The 24,479-nt window shown below is 47.5% G+C and overlaps 1 protein-coding gene across 1 annotated transcript; it reads left to right on the top strand.

Moving 5' to 3' along the window:
• The first annotated feature begins 1,814 nt into the window (after window positions 1–1,814).
• AGPAT2 (1-acylglycerol-3-phosphate O-acyltransferase 2) lies at window positions 1,815–22,945 on the top strand. The gene is made up of 6 exons (XM_063144626.1): window positions 1,815–2,020; window positions 16,650–16,783; window positions 17,686–17,861; window positions 19,801–19,896; window positions 20,585–20,657; window positions 21,265–22,945. Exons 1-6 carry the CDS (start codon window positions 1,836–1,838, stop codon window positions 21,429–21,431), a joined length of 831 nt encoding a protein of 276 aa, XP_063000696.1. The 5' UTR covers window positions 1,815–1,835; the 3' UTR covers window positions 21,432–22,945.
• The last annotated feature ends 1,534 nt before the right edge of the window (window positions 22,946–24,479 follow it).

Genomic DNA, 24,479 nt, shown 5'->3' with positions numbered 1-24,479 from the left:
AGGGGGCAAAAAAGAGGATTTGACTAAACTAGCCAGACACCGCCGCTTATTTGGGGCATGGCCCACCAGGAATAGCTCCTGTCCAAGCCCCCCCCCCCCCAAAAAAAAACAAATGGGGTAGATTTAATTACTTGATTCAAAAAGATGGGGAGCAGGGGTGGAGATTCACCCACCTCACCCCACCCCACCCCACCAACAGCAGAGGTCTTCAGCTCTGGGGTAGTATAGGAATATAATAAATAAAAATAACAATATTTCTGGTGGCGAAGTCCCTGCATGCTGATAAAAGACAAGAGATTTTTAAGCAAGTGGAGTGACGTTGTTTTCGTTCTGTGGTGTATACAGACCAGGGAAGTTGCTCTTGACTTAAAAGATTTGGTGGCCCATCAGACACATATCTGCATGTGGTGTTTTTTTTTAATCTGTATATGCAAATTTAGAAAGGAGTACTATTTATTTATTTATTTTATTACATTTATATACCACCCCACGGCTGAAGCTCTCTGGGCGGTTTACAGCAATTAAAAATGGTAAACATTAAAAGTATACAAAATTTAAAAACCATCAAAACCATAAAAAACAGTATAAAAACAACAGTATCCATTTAAAAACAACAATTCTGGGGTCCATTAAAAACAAACTTAATGTTGTTAAATGCTGTTAAAATGCCTGGGAGAAGAGAAGTCTTGACCTTGCGCCAAAAAGATAACAATGTTGGTGCCAGGCGAGTCTCATCGGGGAGATCATTCCACAGTCGGGGGGCCACCACCGAAAAGGCCCTCTCCCTTGTTGCCATCCTCCGAGCTTCCCTCAGAGTAGGCACTCAGAGGAGGACCTTAGATGTTGAGCGCAGTGTACGGGTAGGTTCATGTCGGGAGAGGCGTTCCATCAGGTATGGTGGTCCCAAGAAATTCCTAATTCCTACTAGGAATTATTGGAATTTCACAGGTGCCAAAGTGGGTTCATTTCTCACCCCAGGCATCTGAAATAAAATGCATTCCTCCATCAATTAGCACCCCGATCTAGTTCTTCCCAGACCACTGGGGGTGGGGGGTGGGGTAAACTTTTTGGGGGGTTGTTTTTGCTGGGCTTAGGGTGCAATCCTAGATGCATGTCTAGAAAGAAAAAAAGTCCTACAAATCCCAGCATTCCTCAGCCAGCAGAGAAAGAAAGGAAGAAAGAAAGGGAAAGGAAGAAGCAGGGACAGGAAAGTAAAAGAACAGGGAAGGAAGGGAGATTAAAAAAGCAAAGAGTAGGGAAAGAATCGGGGAAAGAAAGAGAGGAAGAGGAGAGAGAAAAAGTTCAGAAACCAGGGGAAGAAGCAGAGACGAAGAGCAGGAGGGAGGGAAGGAAGTTTTTTAAAAAGCAGAAAACGAAAGAAAAGACGCACGATCTCGCCAAGCCAAGCCAAGCGCGCGCGATTTGCGCGCCGGCGAAGGGGGCGGAGAGGGCGGGCCGGGCAGGGCGGGCCGCGCGGCGCCTCCGCCCCCGAAGCGCCGGGACGGGATTAGACGGGGCCGGGCTGAGCCGCCTTCCCGTCTTCTTCCGCCTCCGCGCCCCTTGCGCGCCTCCCGGCTGGCAGCTCCGCGCGCTCCTGCTCCAACTCGGTGCCTTGCAGGCTGCGCAGTGAGCGGGCGGGCGGGTCGGTCGGTGCGCGCGCGTCTCCCGGGCAGGGCTCCTCCTCCGGGCAGCCCGGCTTCAGCGCCCTCGGGGCACGAGGCGCTCGCCGCCCCCCAGCCGGAGGGCTCCCGCGGACCCCCTGCGCGCTCCTCCCCCCCCCGGGGCTCCGCTGCCTTCCAGCCAGGCGCGCAAGACGCGCCCTCCCGGCCCCGGGCATGGACTCCAGCTGGCTCCTGTGGGGCTCCCTCCTGCTGCTGGTGCCGGTGCTGATGGAGCTGAGCCCCCGGGTCAAGTGCCAGGTGAAGATCGGCTTCTACTGCGTCCTCTGCTTGGTCGCCTCCACCTTCACCGTCCCCGCCTGCCTCCTCTGGAACCGGGGCAGGAGCGTGCACAACATGACGTGAGTCTCTCCAGCAACGTTGTTAGCGGTTAGCCGCTTCATTAGCATTATTATTAGCTACTACTATTGCTATTACTATAAGCACTACCTGTCTTTCTATTGTAGATTTTGCAAATGCTTCTGAAGGGGGTCAAAAATAAAGTTTGTTGCCGAAAATACTAGCAACAATAAATGCAGGTCAATTTATCCCTGACTTTCCCCTGCCCCCGCCCTAGTTTTGAGACTGCAACGTCTTCGGGGCAGAGACGCCTTGGGTTTGGGACGCCTTGGGTTGGGCACGTGGTTTAAGGGAGGTGTTGTTGTTGCTTCCACCTCTGCCAAGGGCAGCTTGCAAAAGTCACCCTCCTTTTGCAACAAACAGCCTTTCGCCCACAACCTGGTGGCCGCCAGATGTGGGGGGGGGAGCTGTTGTTGCACCCCCAACACACCTGGAAGGCTCCAGGTTGGGAGAAAGGCTGGCTGCCTTATACCTCTTGCTGCCCAAATGCTTGTAAACACTCTCCCCATGTCTTCCTCCCCCTTCTGCTGCTGCTGCTGCTGCTCCTGTTTTTCTTCCCTTTTTCTGCTTCCAGCAAAGTCTCTGGCAACAACTTTCACTTTTGCTTGCATTTATAGGGTCCTTTCCTTGTTTCTCTCCCTCCCTCCCTCTCACTTCCGGGTTTGCAATCCTGGCTCTTCCTGGAGAAGAGTTGGGAAGGGGGTGGGGGAACATCTCCAGCCTAGTTATTTGTTTTACTTCTTTGTCTAGAAGTGTTGATCTGTCACTCCCTCAAATCTCTTTCCCCACCCATTAAAAACCACCACCACCGAGGGTTCCTCTGAGCGCCTGGCTGAAGGGTGCATTTTTTTCCTTGCACCCCTGGCTTCCGTGCGGCGCTGAGCAAGACAGAATGTGACCCGCCAGAGACTTTGCACTGCTGCGCCCTTCTGTTGCTGCAGAAACGGTGTGTCCGTTGGCTGGTTCACGTCCACGTTGCTTCTGGCTAAATTAAACCTGCCAAAAGCCTCAGCGTGGGTGAGTGAATGAAGGTGTAATCTTATGCCTGTTTAGACAGAAAATGTCCTACAACTCCCAGCATTCCCCAGCCTGCCAGGGAATGCTGGGAGTTGTAGGGCTTTTTGCTTGTCTAAACAGGCATAGGATTACACCTTTCGTGACAGTTCCCTGCCCCAGGGAGTTTACAATCGAAGTTTCAGTAGAAGGAGAGAGCGTGTACAGAGATGAACCACTTCTGTGGTGTTGTTGTGGTTCTCCTGGTCGTTATAAATCGAAACAATGGGAGTGAATGCATACCTGCGTACTGCTTCTTAATCAGCCTGTGGGATATTTTTTTGTTTTTTGGTCATTCTTTGGCTGAGCTCCAAAGTTGACATACTCTGTTCCATCAACCCCCAAAATAGACTTGTTTCGTCTGTTTGTTTGTTTGTTTTTAAATGCTTTGGGTTTGTAGTTTTCGCTTTGAAAATTCCATCACGGTGCAAAGTGGAGGAAAACCCACCCACGTAACATTTCTGAGCCACCACACAGAGAGAGAGAAGAGAGCAAATGCCGCTGTAAATTCATCTAGGCTCTGTAGTGCTTTTTTCGGTGCTTACTTTGCCTGCAAACTTGTTCAAGACATCTGCACTGTGTATTTGGCCCTGTTGAAGCTGTAAGTAACGGGACGGTCAGCCTTTAAAGTTGCCTTGCGTAACCTGTGCGTTGTTTTGGAGCTCTTTAGAAACCTGGGGTTTATTCATTTGAACCATCCAGCCCTCATAGTTGCAGAGAGACTCTTGAAATACTTGTAGCGAGCCTAAATTAAATTGCTTTTCAGACTGGCTCTTGCTCCAGCTTTCTGGAGCCTTGGGATCAACGTTTTACAGGTGTGTTCTCAAGATCTGGCCTTCCAAATAAAAAAAAACCACGACACGACACCAGTACAGGCATCTCACCAATTCTACCTAGGTTCCCGTTACTGCACTCAACTGTAAAAATGACCTTTTTAGGCACTAACCAGGATATATCGTTTATATAATGAAGCTGAAATCGCAATGGGTCCAGCTTTAATTGTAGTTGAAATATTTCATTGCAAACTCTACTCAACCATTTTCCAAAATCTGTTCACTTCTTTTCATTTCCACTATGTGTATTATATCAGCTTTTTCAGCAGTACCATGCCAACTCCTCTGAGTTCCTGACTTTGTACATTTTTGTGAAGTTTCCAAGGTGTCTCTCGTCAATAAACTGCCATTTTTAAACAGTTGTCTCTCTGGGTTGCAGGTGTGACCATCAAGCCAAAAAATAGACTTAAGTTTCATTTGTTCATTTGTTTCAAAAATGCTTTGGGTTTCTAGGACTGGAAAAACTCCTGCCTGACATTCTAGAAAACCGTTGCTGCCAGTCAGTGTCGACAATACTGAGTTAGATGGATCAAGGGCCTGCTTCAAAAGAAGGCGATTTCCTCTCTTCCACTTTAAAGTAGCCCCTTTATCAGGACTATGAGGACTAGAATTTTCACTTTGTTTTTAGAGGGAATGGCTACAGCTCAGTGCATGCAAAAGCTCTGAGTTTCTGTCCCTGGCAGCGTCTCCAGGTGGGGCTGGAAAAACGCCAAACTGAAACCCTGGAGAGCAGTTGCTGCCAGTCAGTGTCGGCAATACTGAGATAGATGGACCCATTGTCTGGCTCTGTGAAAAGCACCTTGCAGTGTTCCTATTCTTAGTGCCCTGGGCTCTGAAACTCAGTCCCGTGGGAGGCCTGTGTAGTCCCGTCTCCCCTAGCCTTACAATGATAGGTGGAGACGACGTGTCTGTGTTGCTGTAGTTTTTAATGATTAGTTTTAATTATATATTTGTTTCCTGCTCCCGGGATTTAATTGTGCGAAAGCATCTGTGCTAGCTCCAGGTTCTGGGAGGCACTTGGGAAACACACGTTCCATGAGCCCCCTTGCTTAGTGAGTTCACTTATAAATTTAATTAAAAAACCCAGATTTTCTCCTATGGTTTTCCGGCTTTAGAAAGTAGTGAAGTGTCTCTCTCCGAAGCTGAGGTCCCCGATAAATATGCAGGTTTTTTACAAGGTGTGGCGACATTTCCGTTTCATCCAAACTGCACAGGGCTCCCTGTCTGGTGCTTTGCGTGGGTCTGCTGGGTGATTGCAGCGAGGGCTGTGCAAAGCTCACCCATGGGTGTGTCACTTTTCTGGAATGTTGGCTTCATTTGCTCCATGTTTTATTGAAAAGAACAGGCAGGGGCAGGAATTTGTGTTTAGCTTTGAGATTTGCGAGGAACAAGAGAAAGTGTTTGTCTTCATTGTAACCAGTTACTTGTAGAAATCTCTTTTATATAGCTGTCGCACGAAAACAAACGAAGGTAGCCATGTTGGCTCCAAGAAGAAAATCCAAACACCATATTAGTGTGTTACCTTTATCAGGGCTAACCCAAAGTTCCCCCAAAATGTTCAAGACATGAACTTGCAAACCCTGTAAACCCATCAAGTCCTCCCTTTTTTCCTCCGCCTCATCTTTCCTTATGAAAAGATCTCAGAAGCCTGCACATTTGGGGTGATCTTTTGATTGGCCTCATAAAGGTATGACACTCTCATGGATTTTGGAATGACGTGTGTGTGTGTTGTATAAAATGTGTGTATTTTTTGTCATGAAATTTTATCTTGTTTTGAAATCAAACTCACTAAAGAAACCAAGGAATCCACTAATTATAAATCTTAGCTACAACTGATTTTTTTTTATAGAATATCTACAATAAATTGCCCTACATAGCAGCTCCCAAGTCTGGATCATCTTGAACTTTCAGTATTTGTTTTTCAAAGCCCACATGAAAATGTGTATGCATGTGTTCTTGTACACATTTCTTCTAATGCATGCATTTTTGTGTGTTTGTGGATATTAATTAGAAAATACACGGTGCATGGTTCTAATTTTATATATATAAAAATTGAACATAGGAAATGAATGAAGGCCATGGTGTCATACTGTCATTCTTCACATGAGTGTGATATGTGTGTGGCATGTATGTAACACAGTGTGTATTATCAGATGTATACGTGTTAGTGCTGTAGTCGTATGCGTGTGTCTGTTTCTATACCGTCCCATGGCTGATGCTCTCTGGGCTGTTTACAGAAGATTATACACACACAAACGCTAAGTATTATACACACATAGAACACACATAGAACACATAACATATGTTGGTGTTTGTGAATATTTATATATAAACACATATGTTTTTGTTAGAAACATAACACATGTTTTTAAAAGACGTGCGTTTTTGGAGGATGGAAGAACCCATTTCGTGCTATAAAAATAGGCCCAGCTATTTCTTGAGGGATTTCTAATTTTAGGATCCCAGGAGATAATGAGGAGCCGCTGGTGACTGTGTAGGTGACTCTGCTTCATCCGGCAGTAATCGTCTCTAAAGCCTGCCGTCCTTCGCTTGCACAATTGCAAGGCCTCCCGTGGCTTGAGGGATCCGCCCTTGGAGGAAACTCAAGAGTAGGGCCCGGCTCTTCAAACAGGTAGTTGCTCAATGCCAAGCTGTGCCAAGGTCTGAAGTTACTGTGTGTCCTTCTGCAACCAGGGGAGCTGGCTAGGTGAGATTTCTGTGGAAGATGTGAACCAATGCAAAGTGGGATTCTTATTCTGCTGATGTGGAAAACCTGACGGAGGGATTCAGGTACAGCAACTCTGGAACTGCTGAGGTGGAGCTGCTTCTGCACCTGCTTTTTACAGGAAGCTTTTAGAAGGTTGGCAAAGGCGTTGCGGCTGGAGCCAAGTGCTGGATTTGGGGTCCTTCCTTCAGGAATTGAGCGTTTTGCATTTTCTTTAAGAATATACAAAGAGCCCCGCTGGATCAAACTGAGGATCCATGCAGTCCAGGCTTCTGTTCCCACAGGGTACAACCGAATATCCCAACAGGAAGCCCACAAGCAGGATAAGAGCACGATGGCACCCTCCTGCCCATGTTCCCCAGCAACTGGTGTACAGAGGCATATATTACCTCTGATACTGAAGGCAATGAATAGCGAAACCATCTAGGGCGTATGCTGCATTTCCCCCACCCCTGCGGAATTTTATTTTATTTGCAAATGAAGTTAACAAAATCAAAGCATACGTAATAATGAATCAAGGTGACTAAAGAAACAAAGGAATTCACTCAATATAAGTCTTCTTTTATAACTGCTAACTTATAGAACATCTACAGTAATCTACCTCAGCTAGCAAAACTAGATTAACAACTGTTACCCAGAGGACCTTTTCTTCCGTTGCTCCCAGACTGTGGAAGGGCCTGCTGGAGGAAATTCATCAACTTGACGGTCTTTTAGAATTTAAAAAAGCAATGAAGACTGATCTATTCCTGCAGGCTTATCCAGTGAAATTTTAGAATGTTTTAAAGATGTTTTAATGTTTCAAAAATGTTTTAATCTTGTATGGTATGTTTTTAATCAATTTTTAATGTGTATTTTATACCATGTTTTTATACTGTTTGTTTTATACTTTGAATGGTTTTAGTTTTTGTGAACCGCCCAGGGAGCTTCAACTGTTGGGCAGTATAGAAATGCAATAAATAAATAATAAATAATAATAATAATGTTACTTTAAATTTGTATCGCGCGGCTATGCCTTTTTAAAAAACTTTTTTTTACTCTAGAGTAGATGCAGGGCTCCTGATTTGGATTGGGATGCCGGCATGGCTGGTAGAAAGGCTTCAAAGCCTGAATCAGGAGCCCTGTGCCCACTGCAGAGTAAAAAGAAACGAAAGCCGTTGCTGCTAGATACCGGTTCTAAAGCCATGTCTGTTTTGGCCCTGATTTTGGTGGCTCAGGAGCTGTGTCTGAATGAGGCCAAATCCAATTGGGCCGTGGCTGAGGTGCAGGAGGCAAAGTTCCACGCTATTCTTTCCACGTGATAAAGGAGGGCTTCTGATAAGAAACCAGATAGTCAGGAGCACCCTGTCCTCATGTGTTTATTTGTTCACAATACTTTTGAACCACCCCAAACCCAAAGTTCTCTGGATGGCGGATAATACATTAAAAACCTACAGTGCAAACATTTTTAAAAAACTAAAACACAAAGACGAAAGGTGAGATAAAACCATCACCGCAGCATAAAAGCAAATTAAAACCAGCAGCAGAGCAGAGAGCTCAGAAGCACTAAACATGCGTTCTTACGATGCCTGAGAGAGTTGTTCTTTTAAAAAGCTAAAACCTCAAGGAGAAAGGAGCTTTGTGCATGCGAAATGTGGCAATCCTCACTGAGCAGGCAAGGTGATGGGTCACTGGGGTGACAGCAGCGTTGCAATCATCCGGTCTGCCTTTACGACGGAGATCTTTCCTTTATCGTGGCCATGACTCAGTACTAGGTGAAGGTTGGGGACGCTGCAATTTGACGGTGACTAAATGTGGTGACTTCACATGGTCAGAGGGAGCGTCGGAAGGATGCAGACACTTCCCCGTGGCTCTGGAGGGAACCAATTCCCGTGCCACCTTTCCCCCTGTTTCTGCAAGGGATACCAAATACGGCTGGATTCCTTTTGAGGTGTGTGTTCCTGGTTCTTCTTCGTGGTCTCTGTGCATCACACATCATGGGCTCTGCGCTAGCTGAAAACATTTTTGGGCAGGAAGCCCTCCCCCACCGTCCACTGAGCATGCCTGGGGTTTCCTGCCCTAACCCCTCAGTTCTTTTCAACTGCCTGTGGGTCAACAGCTCTTTGTGAAACTTCTGGTTAGTTATACTTACTTGTGCTGAAAACTTCCTTCTTTCAATTCTATTTCTCCAGTTTTCTATCTTCTCTACCTAAATAAATAAATAAATAAAAATTGTTGTTTCTACTTTTAGTTAAGATTAGTAGGTGCCTATGGCACTAAAGGCGTTTTTCAAAAAGTGCACTACTTGTGGACAAAAAAATATCTTCCACCGACGGACATTCGTTGTGTTTCTTGTGCCTGGGAGAAGCACGCATTGTGGAATCCTGTGTCTTTTGCCTGAAATTCTTGAGGCAAGCGAGGAAAAACTGCTCAGATCGCCTTAGGGCGATTCTCTGGGAAAGGGTGCTGGCGGTAGTAGATCCACTGAGACCCGCTCGAGCTTCTACTCCTCCAAAGGAAATGGAGTCGTTGCCCCAGCCTCCTCCTATATGGAGTGAAGCCTTGCTGGACCCACCCGCTCCAACTCGCAGTTCCTCCGTTAAGGCGGCAAAGAAGCTCTCTAAGAGGGCTAGGGAGCATAACGTGGGTGATGAGCCACATAAGAGAAAGAGCAAACTTAAGACGAAGCATGGCAAAAAAAGGTCAACGAGTCTTCCTCGATACCGAGAAGCCCGATACCGAGGCTCTCGCTACCGAAGTCTCCTTCGATACTGAGGCGAACAGCACCAAGCTCACCACCGGTATTAACGCTACTGACGCTGACGTCTCCATGGTGTGAGGGAGCAATGGATTCTCCGGTAACGTCTCCTTTTCAGATAGTTACGGTACCGGTGGAGGAACCGCCTCTAAGGGCATCCATCTCAGAAGGGGAACTTAGGGACTCTTCTCTAGACAATGCTACAGCTTTCCCCGTATGGCCACTATCTCGGCAAGGACTTTCCTCTCCTCGGTACCGTGAGGGATCACCTTTTCCAGTCGACAGCAGGGACCATCGGTACCGAGTGACGTCTCCACACCTGCGCCCCCGTGATTTTTCTCTGACTTCGATCGCATTGGAGATCTCTGGTCATCGATGTTCATTTTCATCAAGATACGGCGAACGTTCCCATTCGCCTGTAAGAAGACACGACCACTATGCTGACTGGTCACCCCCTCCGTATCGCCCACATTACTGGGACGAATGGAGATACCGTAGGGATCAAGATTATTATTATGAGAGACAGCTACATCCAGCCTACCCTTGCTTCCAACCACCACCATCGGAAACGATTTCTCGCCAGCCTCTCCCTCACGATGTTCAAGGACCGCACTCGCAATGATCTTCCGTGCGTGGGGTCGTCCAGCGATAGACCTGTTTGCGTCACCAAAGAATGCCACCTGCAACCGCTTCTGCATGTGGGCAGGCCGCAGATTAGCATCCCTGGGGGACCCCTTCCAAATGACCTGGTCGGGACAACTGGTCTACCCCTCATTTCCAAAGTGGTAGTGAAGCTACGCAAGGACCATTCCAACGCCATACTAATAGCCCCCTGGTGGCCAAGGCAACTGTGGTTCACACCGCTTCTCAAACTGTCATCAGCGGAGTTCATCAGATTTCCCCATCGACACAATCTGATCTCCAGAGAGGAGGGGCACATCCTTCACCCGGATGCCTCTACCCTAAATCTAACAGCCTGGAGGATAAGGGCGTGCTAGACAAACAATCTCTTCCTTATTTATTTATTTATTTATTACATTTTTATACCGCCCAATAGCCGAAGCTCTCTGGGCAGTTCACAAAAATTAAAACCACAGTAAAACACCCAACAGTTCCTACACCGATACTGGACATGATACTGGCAGCAAGAAAGCCAGCGACTAGAAAATCCTACTCTACAAAATGGGAATCTTTCTGTTCCTTTGCTATGGCAAGGAATGAGAACCCCATTTCAGCACCCATTTCCACTATCCTTTCCTCTATTCACTCTTTAAAAGGGGACTTAAATTTTTGTCACTTAGAGTGTATTTAGCAGCAATTTCTGCTTCGCACCAATTTGTTCAAGGTTGTTCCGTTTTCACACACTTGTTAGTTAAACGTTTTATGAAAGGAATGAAGAATAGTATTCCTCCCATACGTTCTTTTGTTCCACAACGGAGCCTTTCTGTAGTCCTCAACGCACTGTCAGGCAAGCTCTTTGAACCACTAGCGACTACAGACCTCCGCTTACTAACATTTAAAGTTGTATTCCTGGTCGCCATTACTTCTGCTAGACATTCTTCAGAATTATCCGCACTACGCATAGATTCTCCATACATGGTCTTCCACGCCGACAAGGTGGTCCTCCGGCCAGATCCGGCTTTCCTTCCTAAAGTTGTCTCGTCGTTCCATCTCAGCCAAGATATCACTCTGCCAAGTTTTTTTCCTTCCCCGACCTCTCCCTTGGAGTCAACTCTTCACACACTAGATGTTAGACGTGTCCTCGCCTTCTATCAATCTAGAACAGCCTCTTTTCGGAAATCCCAATGATTGTTTGTTATGGTGGCAAACAGAAAGGTCTACAAGTCTCTTCTCAAAGAATATCCTCCTGGGTCGTACAGACTATTAAACTGGCTTATGACCTTGTCGGCCTGCCCCTTGAGGGTCAAGTGCGCTCCCATTCCACAAGAGGGGTCGCTACTTCTACAGCGTTTGAAAGAGGGATTCCCATCCCAGACCTCTGTAAAGCGGCCACCTGCTCAACGCCCCTCATGTTTGCCAGTCACTATCTATTATTATTATTATTATTATTTATTTATTTATTTATTTATTTATTTATATAGCACCATCAATGTACATGGTGCTGTACAGATAACACAGTAAATAGCAGGACCCTGCCGCGTAGGCTTACAATCTAATAAGTTGTAGTAAACAATAAAGAGGGAAGGAGAATGCGAACAGGCACAGGGAAGTGTAAACAGGCACCGGGTAGACATGAAGGTCACTGGAAACACTGGGACATGATTCCTTGGGATGTCAGTTTTAGGCAATGGCTGTGTTTAGACATCACAGTAAACCGTGGTCTATCACAACAGGAACTGACCTAGCATTACCTGAGGCCTGAGTTCCCATTCTCCCTTCCTCCTTCAGTGGCAACAATGAGTTCAGAAGCTTTTGCTTAACCATAGCTTGGACTATCGCCTGGACATTCGAGGATGTCATTTGGGCGTACTGTGCTATCGGCAATCCTTTAAACACCTCGTCTGACACCGCCCTCCTCCAGTAAGTGAGCTTGTTATTCGCCCATAATGTGTGACTGCACAGATGACCACTCGAAGAACGACAGTTACAGGTAGGCAACCTGTCTTTCCTGATCAATGAGCCATCAGGGCAAAGCCAAGAAGCCAATCCTCCCTCCCTCCCTCCTGGACTCCTTTTCCTTGTGTGTCAGGTCTTTATTAGACTGTAAGCCTGAGGGCAGGGACTGTCTTTTTTGCTAAGTGTAAGCCGCTCCGAGAGCCTTTTTTGGCTGAGGAGCGGGGTATAAGTATGATAAATAAATAAATAAAATAAATAAATATGGTGGAAGTGACTCTGGTTCAGCCAGAGAGCAAACAAATAATTTTTTGTTGTTGCGGAACGTACCAAGCCTTTGATGCATTGCAACTTTCTGCTAAACCTTTGCATACCTGCTTTTTGAACTTCTGCCGTCGTCCAGGTTCTATTACAACTGCATTTTCGATTAAAAATTAAATGAAATCTGCTTGGAGATTTTTAAAATACGAAGCAGTACATAAGTAACATTAATAAATCAACCTGTTGTTTACATTTGTGCAGATCTGTCCTCCTGGGCAGGAAGTTGGCTAGAGGAAGAGGGTTGTTTTTCCCTTTTCCACCCCCAAATTAGCACCCCCAGTTGCTCTGCACAAGGGATGTATTCCTTTATTTGTTCGTTTCCTTGCATTTCCACACAAAAAACGATGCTTAAGCCTGAAACCAAGTTAAAAATAAGCATTGTCAATGCAATTGAAAACAAATTGAATTAAAACAAAATCAGAACACGCAAATAATAATAATAATAATAATAATAATAATAATAATAGAAACCACAGCTAGCAAAGTAACTGTTAAGGGCCTTTTATTTCTCTCTCACTCACCCCCTGCCTGAGAGCATAATAATAATAATAATAATAATAATAATAATAATAATAATAATAATAATAGCACAGCAGTAAGAGCTTCGGCTATTGGGCGGTATAAAAATGTAATAAATAAATTACTGTTGCTGTGTCTTAAACTCCTCCTATTTGAAAAGGAGGGTGAAATCTGAAAATGCGTCCTCAGAAAATCCTGACCGTCTGGTTTTTCCATCTTCTCTTGGCTATGAACATGCCAGAAATTTAGGTTCTTCTGATTTTTTGGGAGTGGGGGAAAGCGACTATCAAGACAACACCGGATTGGATTCATAAGTGGCACGTCCGAACCTGCGTGTGTGAATGTGTGTGTGTTAAGCTGTGGATGCTGGGATATGCAGTCTAACACCGGTTTTGTTTTATTACATTTTCCCCCCCCGCCCCAAATACCCATCATGTGTCATTAGGCCTCCAGACATGACAGCTCAATGCAGAATCCTATCTGTCTCTGTTTATCCGATGCTGGGAGCAAATAATACCGCCTGCTGGTTTCCTACCTGCCACTTGGCCTACTCCACTGGCCAAATCAGACATTACTTTATTACTTTGTATAGCAGCTCTGTCTTCTTTATTTTCATTTTTCTCTTCCGGTCATTTATTTATTTTATATCCCATCCCTCTGCCCCCAAAATGGTGCTCCAGGCGGTTAATGATCAGATCTAGCCTGCAAACAAAACCTGAATGAAACCACAAGAGAAAAACATACGCATTAAAAACGCAACAAGGAAAAGAAGAACCTGGAACCAAAAAAGAAAACACCTTTCGCAACAGACCAAACCTCTTTGCCTGAATAAGGACGTCTTTGCCTGCCGGCAGAAGGATAATAGCCTTCCCTGGCTTATGTCCAAAGAGGCGAAGGCCTGAGCACCGGCTGAGCGCTGCAAAGTGGACCCTGCCCTCCCTCGGGTGAGAACAGGGCGGTGGCGGAAGGGTCGCTGTGTGCGGATTTGTCATTGGGGTAATGTGTAACCGGCCCTTCCCTCTGGGTTTGGAAGCGCTGCTGCTCGCCTTTCCAACTCGCGTAAAGTGGTGGCGTTTTGGGCACTCGCGTGGTTTCCGGCAATCTTTGCCCCGACCTCTTATTGTGGCTCAGGAAATGAGAAAAGATGCCCATTCAAGTTGCATGAAAGGGGATGTATGACGTCTTGCCTTGTTGCCGAAAACTCAATTGCCTAACTGTGATTTTTATTTGCTTCAAGTGGCCAGTGGTTATTTGCAAATCTACTTCCTTTACCTGAAGAGACACCCACATTTGGGACACCTCCAGGGCCCCCAGTTTGAGGACTGGGGGGCAGCTTCAAGGTGTGCCTGCCCCGTACAATCTGCTATAGCAGCCTGCTTTGTAGTTTTCACCGACCAGTCTGGAAAGGGGGAGGAGCCAAGGGAAGGGGGCGTGGCTACATAGGGAAACCCAGAGGGCCGGATCCTCACCCTACACAGGGTGGATTTGATGGTTTCCTGTCATTTGTTCATATCCCCCCCCCGCACACACACATTCTAAAAGGTTGAAAGGCCTTTGTGAAAATTCTTTTTCATGCGATTGTAGCAGCAAAGTTTATTTCTTTTATTATTTATTGTTTCATTTCTATCCTGCCCATTTTTCCTCCATGGAACCCAAAGCATCTTACATGATCCTGTGACACTCTGTGTGTGTGTGTGTGTGTGTGTGTGTGAGAGAGAGAGAGAGAGAGAGAGAGAGAGGGAGAGAGAGAGAATAAAGCAGCTTAATTAACAGGGATTTAGCATTGATTAAAAAAAAACCATTTGCCATCCGTTTGGTTCAGAGAGGGGAGAGTCATTTCGTAGAAGTTTGAAGAAGAGTGGGAATTGCGTAGAATGTTCCGAATGCCAAGCAGGCAACACTTTGCAATAGCCAGGTTTAGACGCAAAATCTATATATAAATAATTTTCAAAAATACAAAAAAAGAAGGAACAGAAGATAACAAGAAAAAAGAACAGAAAAACCCCACATAAGTATTAGTTCATAGACCCTCTTCATTCCTCCTTAAGCTTGGCCACTTTCCTCCTCCTCCTCCTCCTTCTTCCGTCTTTTATGTTCTGATTCTACTCCAGGGTGTTCTATTAATTTATTCTGTTTCGTTCATTTATAATCTTCTTCTTTTCATGAGCTGCAAAATCATCTTCTCCCAGACTCGACGGGCTGGTTCCCAGATGCTGCACCATTTTCTGCCCTGAGGCTTCTGAAATGCAAATGTTGCTTTCTTCCTGGGATCTATGTGAACCGGCCAGAGAGAGCCCTGGCTATGGGGGCAGTATATAAGTGTAATAAATAAATAAAATAAATAAATCTATGCAGCATCCTTTCTTCCCGTGTCTTGGGAAAACTTGCCTCTTTTTTGTGGCTCCTGCAGAACCCCGGGTGTGTTTGATCTCCTGCACCAGGCATAGGGAACTTTGGTTCGTGGCCAAATCTGGCCTGCCAATCTTTGGTGGACACGCCCCTGGCTCCTCCCCCGTTCCCCATACTGTCAATGAATGCTTTCCCTGTTTTTGTGCAGTCCCCCCCCCCCATCCTAAAAGGTTGAAATGGCTCTGGCATTTTGGCCCACTGACCATTGAAGTAAGACGTCCCCACCCACACCATTCTCATGCTGAGACTTTCTCTGGAAATGGATTTAGCCTTTGTGTTGAAAGTTCTCCATCCTTGTTCTTAATGCCGTGTTCCAGCTTTCATCTCATGAAAGCTTTTGGCTTAAGCTTCCATGAGATGCATGACGTATTATCCTTAATTGGCCAGTCTTGTACACATACTTATGGGCGTGTACACATGCCGGGAAAAGGGAAGCTGTAAACTGTTCTGTCGGAGGACGCCGGGATGCAAAAAGTAGAGACAGCGACCATTTCTTTAACAGTTGCCATTCATAAAATGTCCTGGGGTGATAACACAGACTTCTTTGCAACGGTGAGCCAATTAACCTATGTAGTGCGATTGAAAAACAGTAACAACCTTTTGTCCATGTTCAAACCACAGGGAATAAAACAGAATATCTTCAATGGCTCAACAACCTTTTGTCCTTATTCAGTCCACAGGAAATAGAATAGAATATCTTGAGTGGCTCTCTGTCTTTGGAATTCCTTGGTTCGAGAATGGCTGTATTAATAGAAGTGCAAAACTTTATTCAAACCATTCTAGGGACTTGTACAATTTTTGAAAGGCAACACACCCACCCCGTCCCGTGTTCAAATGCTGGTGGTGCTGGGGCCGGGAGACAAAGGCCTGGAATGGGGCCCAGAAGATACCAGCAGCGAAGGACAGAGCAGCACAAACAGTGGTGTCCTCTTAAGCTCATTGAACGTTTGTGGAGGGAGGTATTGAGGAGCTTGAAAGCCGCGCAGAGAGCGTCAGAGAGCCCTTGATCTCTGCCTTGTGGCAACTCAAGCATGTGGCCTCCCAGGGAGCGTTCTCAGGTGCAGAGCAAGAGGTCCAGGTGCCTCTTCAGGTGTGGAGAGAAGCTCTTTCATCTCCCCTCGGCACAAAGGGCTCGCGTGTCGCCATTGCTGCCTTGCTTAAAACCAGTCTTTGCACGAATGAATCGGAGTCTCATTTTAGAAAAGGAGACTCTTTATCTTTGGCGTGCCACCCTGGGCAGTAAATTAGGGGTGGGGGACCTGGACCCCATGGGCCAGATCCACCCTGGCTGGCATTCCAACCCGGCGTGCTGGAATTCCCTCGAAGGCCACGATCCCTTTCCCCCAATTGCCATTCACTTCGTTCAGGGGTGTTGAGCCTCTTGCGGTCTGATGGCCGAATTCCATTTCAGAGACGTTTTTGTGGCTTCTTGTGTCTGACCTCTTCCTCTCCTCTGCCTGTAGGATTATCAAAAACGTGGTCCGGAGCTTCAAGTACCTCTACGGCCTGCGGTTCGAGGCGAAGGGTCTGGAGAACTTTGAGATTGAGGGGCCGTGTGTCATTGTCTCGAACCATCAGAGCATTCTGGATATGATGGGTGAGAAGCTCAGAAAGGCACCCAGTGGGTCTCAGGTGTCTGGGCCCCAAGGGTGTAGGGCAGGGGGTGCACAGTCTTTTTGGGCCTGAGGGCTGTATTAGGATGCCGTGGATCACATACATATGCATGTATGCACACATGTGCACATTCAGCCCTCTCACTCTCACATACGTCTCACTCTCACACACATCTCACTCTCATGCATGTCTCACTCGCTCGCGGTCAGGAATGCTGGGAGCCAGAGGTCCAAAAATCTGGTCTAGGGCATGAATGGGCAAAGGACAGGCCTGGATTTACTGGAAGATTTCTGGGTGATGGGCAGGAGATGGGTGAGGATTTCTGATTTCCAGCAGCAATAGAAACGACTCCTTTAGACGATCATGCTGAAATGAAGAAATCCGGGGAGCGTATGTTTCTAATACGGAAGGACCAAGACCTCACTTGGATTCTTATCCACAAACCTGGCCTCCAAATTCTTTAATGCTAAGTCTTTTGCGACCTCCTCCATTTGTTGGAGCATGGGTTTCTGGTGGGGGGAGATCCGTAGGCAGTTTCCAGCGCTGCCCGTGTGCTAGCGGGACGGGTAACACGACAGGAAGCTTGCGCTTCCTCTCACAACTGGGAACGCGAGAAAGCGCTCATTTCCAGAACGAGGCAGGTCAGGGGAGCTCACCGCAGGGGACACATTTCCCCCGGGCTTCCGGGGTTGCCTTCAGAGGCGCTCGTTCTTGACACGCTAGTGGTGCTTTGCACGTGCACAAGGGATGCTGCCCGTTGGGATACTCCCATGTTCATTATCGATGGGTACGTGAAGAGGGAACCCCACCGTGTGGGATTGGCGAACCCCGCAGAGCGAACTCCGGCCGGCTTTTAACGTCCTGGCTGTCGCCGTCCGTCCTCAGGGCTGATGGAAATCCTTCCCGAGCGCTGCGTCCAGATCGGAAAGCGAGAGCTTCTGTACATGGGCTCGGTGGGCCTCATCATGTACCTGGGCGGCGTCATCTTCATCAACCGCAAGAGCACGAGCAACGCCAAGTCAGTGATGTCTGGCGTCGGCCAAGCCATGGTCCAGGACAACGTGAGTGTGCCAGCGTGGCGGGAGGATGGGTTTTCGACGGGTGGAAACGCTTCGGCGGCGGAGCGCGTTGGCACCTCTTCGGTCGACGGTGTTCCTCTCGATTCCCCTAAACGTGGCAGCTTTCGCACTTGGTGCCCGTTGCGGGGCAGGGGCGAGAGGCTGGTTTGTGGCTTTGAATGCACCTCGAAGGCAAATTGGCTGGAAGGGTGTGCGTGTTTCAGCCTCTGCTCTGTGTGTGGGGGGGTGTAGATTGGGGCGGAGGCCCTGCCTGTTTTTTTAATGTTGCTTGGTTTTGGTGTGATGTGTCTTTCGTCTGGCTTGTGGGGGGGCGTTGCCTTGTGTACTTGTGTTGTTGGTTTTTTACTGTAAATCTGATGTGTGTCTCTTTCACCTGGTGGTCATTTTGTGTGTGTGTGTGAACACGTGTTTTGCTTCATTTTTTCAAGTTTTTCAAAAGTGTGTGTGTGTGTGTGTGTGTGTGTGCGTGCGTGTGTGTGTTTACTTGGCATTTTCTCTTGTTTTATTTTTTTGATCTGTGTGTGTGGGAGTTGCTTCATTTTGCTTGGCAATGGTTACTTCTGGTATTGAAAGACATTGCGACACAATAATATTGCCTTCCCCTGTTGTCTTAATATCTTCTTTTTGCTTCCACGGAGATATTTTTGTATACATTCTTTATTATCACCAGTTAGCCCAGCCCAGTTTTGTGTGTTTGGTTTGTTTGTTTTGTTTTTAATGTGTATATATTTTTTTAATTACATTTATATGCTGCCCCATAGCTGAAGCTCTCTGGGCGGTTTATTTTGCCTGATTTTGGGGGTGGGGGGGGGAGGGTTGGAGCTCCGTGTGGTTTGCCTGAGTGGGTTTCTCTGAGCGTCTCCAATTCGCCTGTTGTGAAATGGGCATTTTGTTGTGCCTGTGAAGGACTAATAGGGGATTTAGACTCCACCCAGCCTTCTGTGAAACGGGTGCCGGAGCAGAAAACTTATGGCTTCAAAAATAGTAGTTGTGTGTTTTGGAGCTCACACCCTAGCCCATCCACACCTCTGCCTCGTACTTGGCTTCTTGAGCAAATTAGTTTAGGCTCCCCACTTTGCCTTCTGGGAAATAGCTGTTTGGTGACCGGCCGTGCGAGCTATGGCGGGAGTTTTGCAAATGGGTCTTTTGCGCTGGCGGCAGCCATTTTGTGAGAGCACCGATGACACTGTCTGCAAATTCCAGATATGCCCAAAGACACTTCCTATCTGTTATTTATAAATTTATAAATGTATGAATCACATTTCGGCCCAAATCGGACATCTAGGAAGACTTAAAAATTGAAATCACTTTTGAAAACACTGTTGCACACTTCATGTAGGAGGAGAAGGTGGAACGTCTCCTTAAGACGGCGCTGGCCACATCCAGTTTGTAGTGGTACTGGCGTTTCGGCCCTACAAAGAGAGTAGTTTCGTATGGGCGTCTCTCCAAGACCTCTACAAATAGACATGAACTTGGAGTGTGTCTGAATGTGTGGGGTTTAATTGTTCTGGAATTCTTGCCCAACTTCAGGCTGAGAGCGGCTCTTTTGAGGGTAGCTGCCAGGAACTCCTTCGGTCGCGACGCTGTCCAGGCACAAAGGACTGTAAGCCCATATACACCAGTTGCTGGGGAACATGGGCGGGAGGGTGCTGCTGCACTGTGTCCTGCTTGTGGGTCCCTGGTTGACAGCTGGTGGGCCCCCGTGTGAACAGAGTGCTGGACTAGATGGACCCTCGGCCTGACCCAGCATCAGGGCTCTTCTTATCTTCTCATGTCCTCCTATCCCCCGACTGAAAGCACGTAATAGCAGTGTGGTGATCTACATTTGAAGGGTTGGTTCCCCAGGGCTATTGTTCTTCTACAAGTCCGTTCTTGATACAGGATGTAGCATTTCAGTCGCTGTGTCTCTTCCTTCCCACAGGTCAAAGTATGGATCTATCCAGAAGGCACAAGGAATGGGAACGGAGACCTGCTACCCTTCAAGAAGGGCGCTTTTCACCTGGCCATCCAGACGCAGGTAACTCACCTTGGCCGAGAGAAGGACGCTGTGAAAGCTGCCATTGTTACCGCGTGGTTCAAACTTTCTAGCCTGTTCCGTCCCAAAAGCGGGGAGGGGGGGGAGAAACGGAGTAGTTTGAAAAATGGTTGCATGAAAGTATCCGGTTCTGTGTAGACATCATGTAGGTTCTGACCGAGTCAGTCCGTGGCTTAAAACTCTCCCTTAAAGCTGTCCCTTGGGAGAGACATTTCAGCGTTTTAAAATGAGGGGAGGGGGAATACTCAAAAGTCATGCAACTGCCTAGTGGTCAGCAATTGGGGGAAAGGTGTGCGGCTCACGTGGTGAACTCCAGATGGGCTGGATTGGGACCTCAGGCGGGCCAGAAGAGATCCCTGTCCAAGCAGCTCAAGCATGGGAAAAGACTATTTTAAAACGTGGCATTAAATCTGTCGTTAAAAGTACATCCATCTTCCTCAATCTTTTGTCCTCTAGATGTAGTGTTGGACTACATCTCCCAGCATCCCCCACCTAGCTGGAGGGCACGAGGTTGGGGAAGACTGGTTTATTGTATAATTTTGAAATGTGTCAGCTGCCTTGCGAGGGCCAAAAGGTGAGGGGTATAAAACGCTTAAGTAAATAAATAAACGGCACACGGGTCTTTTTTTGAGGTCTGTAGCTAACTCTGCACCGTGTCTTTTGTCCCAAGGTTCCAGTTGTTCCTGTGGTGTACTCCTCCTTCTCTTCATTTTACAACCGGAAAAAGAATCTATTTATATCCGGTACGGTAACAGCTCTGTTTCTTCCGATGTGTCTTTCTACCAAAAAGGGTCCCCCCCTTCCTCTCTCTCTCTTGCAGAACTGTAAATTGGTATAATGGGTCCATAAAGCAGCCTGTACATAAATAAGAGACCCCACCCCACCCCTGGGCCCCAGGGAATTCTGAGAAATGTTAGCACAGGTGCGCAGTTCTGCAAGCAGAACAAAATTCCCATAGATCTCTTAAAAATGATTCTGGCAGTGAGCGGACGACGGAATGAAAGATCCTTGACAATCTGCGAAACGCTGAGGGAGCGGATTTTTAAAAAATCCGTACTTCTCTACTCGCCCGTCTACCCCCAGCAGAGAGTACTGAGCAAACCAGTCCCACCGGTCCCAGCTTTTTAAGAGAGTGTGGAAGGAGCTGGGAGGTTACCAAACCACGGATGTTATGCGATAGTATCTGTGGGAGGGTGTAGGGCTTTCACCATTTGTGGTGTGTGTTCTCAGAGAAGCAATCGCCCCTAAAGCAGCGTCTGGCATTTGGCCCCCGGGCCCATGATTAAACGCATCTGTTTATATGCTGTGTGCAGAGAACGATCCGTTCAGCCTCTCCTCTTCCCTCGTCAGGCAAAATCCAGGTCGAGGTCTTGCCTCCCATCCCGACGACGGGTCTGACGGCCGAGGACGTAGACGAACTCACCAACCGCTGCCGCACCACCATGAGAGAAACGTTCTTCAGGCTCTCTGGAAGGGCCGGCGGAATCAACGGAGAGGCGTCCAAACTTACGCAGTGATGCCCTTGGGCGGAAATGTGGCCTGCGGCCGGCCACCTACAGAAAGGACTTCTCTCTCTCTCTCTCTCTTTGCGTGTCTCGCTTTCTCTCTCTCTCTCTTGCCAAAAACAATGCACTCACTCCCATGCTTTAGGTCATGCGGGGAAGAAATTGCAACTTGTTCCTAATGTACAAGTGAGGAAGGTGAAGGAGCTGTTCCATAGCTAATGCTGAGCACGTGGACGCGTTCCTAGTCTTCCTCTTTCTCCTCCTGCCCTCCACCTTCTCTTTCCCCAAAAACAGCTGCTACCAAAGAAGAGATTTAACTCTGTATTTGCTGCTGTGGTGCTCCAGAGCGTCTCTGCTTTGGACAAAGTGCTCCTCTTGAGGAACTGGATTTGGCAAGCTGAGGATCTAGTTGAATGTTCTTCCTCTCTCTCTCTCTCTGTCCTTTTCTCTTTCTCTCACCTGCTAACTTGAAGGGGATTGAATCCCAAAATGTTTTGAACTCTGCTAGCGCTCGGCGGAGATCGCCGCTCTCGGGGGCCGTGCGCTGTCGCCACAGGGGTGGCCTCCCTGGCGTTGTCCTTTTTGTTAGTTCGTTTCGAAACCAGCCCAAGAACTATGCAATAGTATGCGTGGACAGCAGTTTTCTTAGACGGACAAACACCCCTAAAACACACTGCGGTTCTGACAGCTTGTGAGCAAGGATGTGTTAGGAGAGGTTCAGAAATGATCAGGAACCAGGAACGGTTGCTGTTTGTGATAGGAGATTTTGGCTCCCCCCCGCCCCCCCAGCACATGCACTTCATGACTTTTGGGGGAAGGGATGAACGGACACACACAAATGCTCCCCTCCTCTGGGGAAGGACCCTTCCATCTCAGCACCAGAACAAGCAACTTTTAGCCAATCGTATGCATGCTATCGACAGAAAAAGTCTGACAACTCTATCGAAACATGCATAGGATTGCACCTTCCTTCTTCCTTGGTTCATAGCTTTTAAACCTTTCAAGAGGTTGATCTTGAGGCTGTGCCATTCTCTCCATCCAGCGTTAGTGCAAAGGGAGTGGCGTTTTGCCCTTTGCTCAAATACCAAAGCAGAATGGTTAGCGGGGAGGGCTGCAACCCCATCTGGTAAGAAAGAAAAGGGGGCGGGCTGCAGTTTAAACCTGCCCCTGCACCTGGTAGCTTTATTGCACATGTGGACAGGTTCCCCCTGTCTGCCTCCTTGTTGGAAATCGCCCTTGCTGAAAGTTGCAGTTAGCAAGTAGGTATTTCAGAAACTTGGCTCTCCCTTAATGAGGGTTGACTTGCGTGGGAAACGGTTGAGTCTTGGTCATTTCCACGTGTTTGAAGCAAAGATGCCAAGGGAATAAGATTAAAATGGGAATCCCCGGAAGGACACACGATGGTACTCTTCATGTGGGGAGGGGGGAGAGTTGGTGTACTCTTATGTTTTTGGCGAGTTCGAAATGGTCAAGAGTTACTTTGCACAAAATGGTGTGACGTTGATTGGATTAAATAGACTTCTACACCAGCGTTCCAGCTTTTTCACGAGATCGACAACACCCAAATCACTTTGGACTTTAGTTCTTTTCAGTGGCATTTAACTGCTATTGACCAGACCTCAGTAGCATTATCCTCACCAAAGAAATGGATTCTAGGTTAAGGTCTTGGGGCACGATCCAATGGAAAGGTAGTGCGAGCGAGCCCTACGGAAACGATGCCCGAGCTGAACTCACTTCACTCCCTCTGGCGAAAGAACTTGCCGTTGGATCTTGTCGTGGGATCTCTTGGGTTGAGGGTTGTCGCCGCTGTAAAATGTTCCTTTTTACCACAAAGCAACGACTAGGAGCAATGAAAGGAACCAAGTGGTACGAGCAGAGGTGCTGCTGTTGCTGCTAACGGCGGTACTTTGTGCATGTTCCAGTGTGGTCTGTTCCTAAGAGCGCAATCCTAAGTGCATGTTTAGACAGAAAAAAAGTCCTATAACTCCCAGCTATGCTGGCTGGGGAAGGGTGGAAGTTGTAGGACTTTTTTCCCTGTCTAAACCTGCATAGGATTGCAACCTCAATAGTTAATTCCTCCTCTAGGGACGTGATGCGTATTTTTCCGCCTTGCGCCTCGATAGTTAATATCTGTATATATTGCTCTAATTAACCGCCTTCTTTGACCTGGTGTTTTCCAGAGGTGTCGGACTGCCGCTCTCATTATTCCCCAGCCAGCATGCTGGGAGTGGTAGTCCGACACACCTGGAACCAATACGGTGAGGGGCAGAATGAGCGTGTGTCTTCAAGAAAATCTGTTTTATTTGAAGGAGAAATAACGCGGATACAGAATCTTCAGAAACACTCAGGGTGTGGTTCATTCTGATGGGAAAGAAACCAAAGTGCGTGGGGCAAAACCCTCTGTCAAAACAGTGGATTCGGTGTAATACTCCTGTTAATCTGGATTTAGGTCAGTTTTGAATACTTGCTGGGTTTTGGTCAGCCCTCTCTCCAGGTCTGAGGTGGCGTCTCCTTAGTGGGGGCAAAAGGAAGCCCCCACACACACACTGGAGGCTTGGATACCCGTTTTAAAGCACTCTGACCAGCTTCCCTTGCCCCCAGAACGCCCAGTATGGATGGCGACCCTGCGTGCCTTGTCCACAGTGCTTTTGCTAAACCAGAGTTGTCCCTTCCAGATGTTTTCCTGCATCTCCCATGAGCGCTAGCGTTGCCAGTGGTGGGGACAAAACAGCTGGGGGGCGGGCACGCCCTGACGGAAAACTCAACCACGAACCATTCCAGCTCTGGATTGAAAGCGCTGATATCTGTTCACACCAGCGTGTTCTGATGCATTTTTCTCTCTCAACTCTGAGCAGAGGCAGACATGACTTTTTGCCCTACAATCACCTCCTTTCTAAAGCCAGGGCAAGGACGCGCGCGGGGCGGTGGCGAGAGAGACCGCTGGTGTCGCCCGACCTGGAAACTTGGAAAAACAGAGGCTGCGGACAGGGTTTCTGCCAGAGATGGTAAAAAGAGCTTGAGAGGTACACTCACGTTGTGTACCTTTATCCCAGCCTAATG

Source organism: Elgaria multicarinata, chromosome 19, assembly GCF_023053635.1.
Source record: "Elgaria multicarinata webbii isolate HBS135686 ecotype San Diego chromosome 19, rElgMul1.1.pri, whole genome shotgun sequence".
NCBI lineage: Eukaryota > Metazoa > Chordata > Lepidosauria > Squamata > Anguidae > Elgaria > Elgaria multicarinata.
Note: the sequence above shows the minus strand (reverse complement) of the source record. Positions and strands in the feature narration are given on the sequence as shown.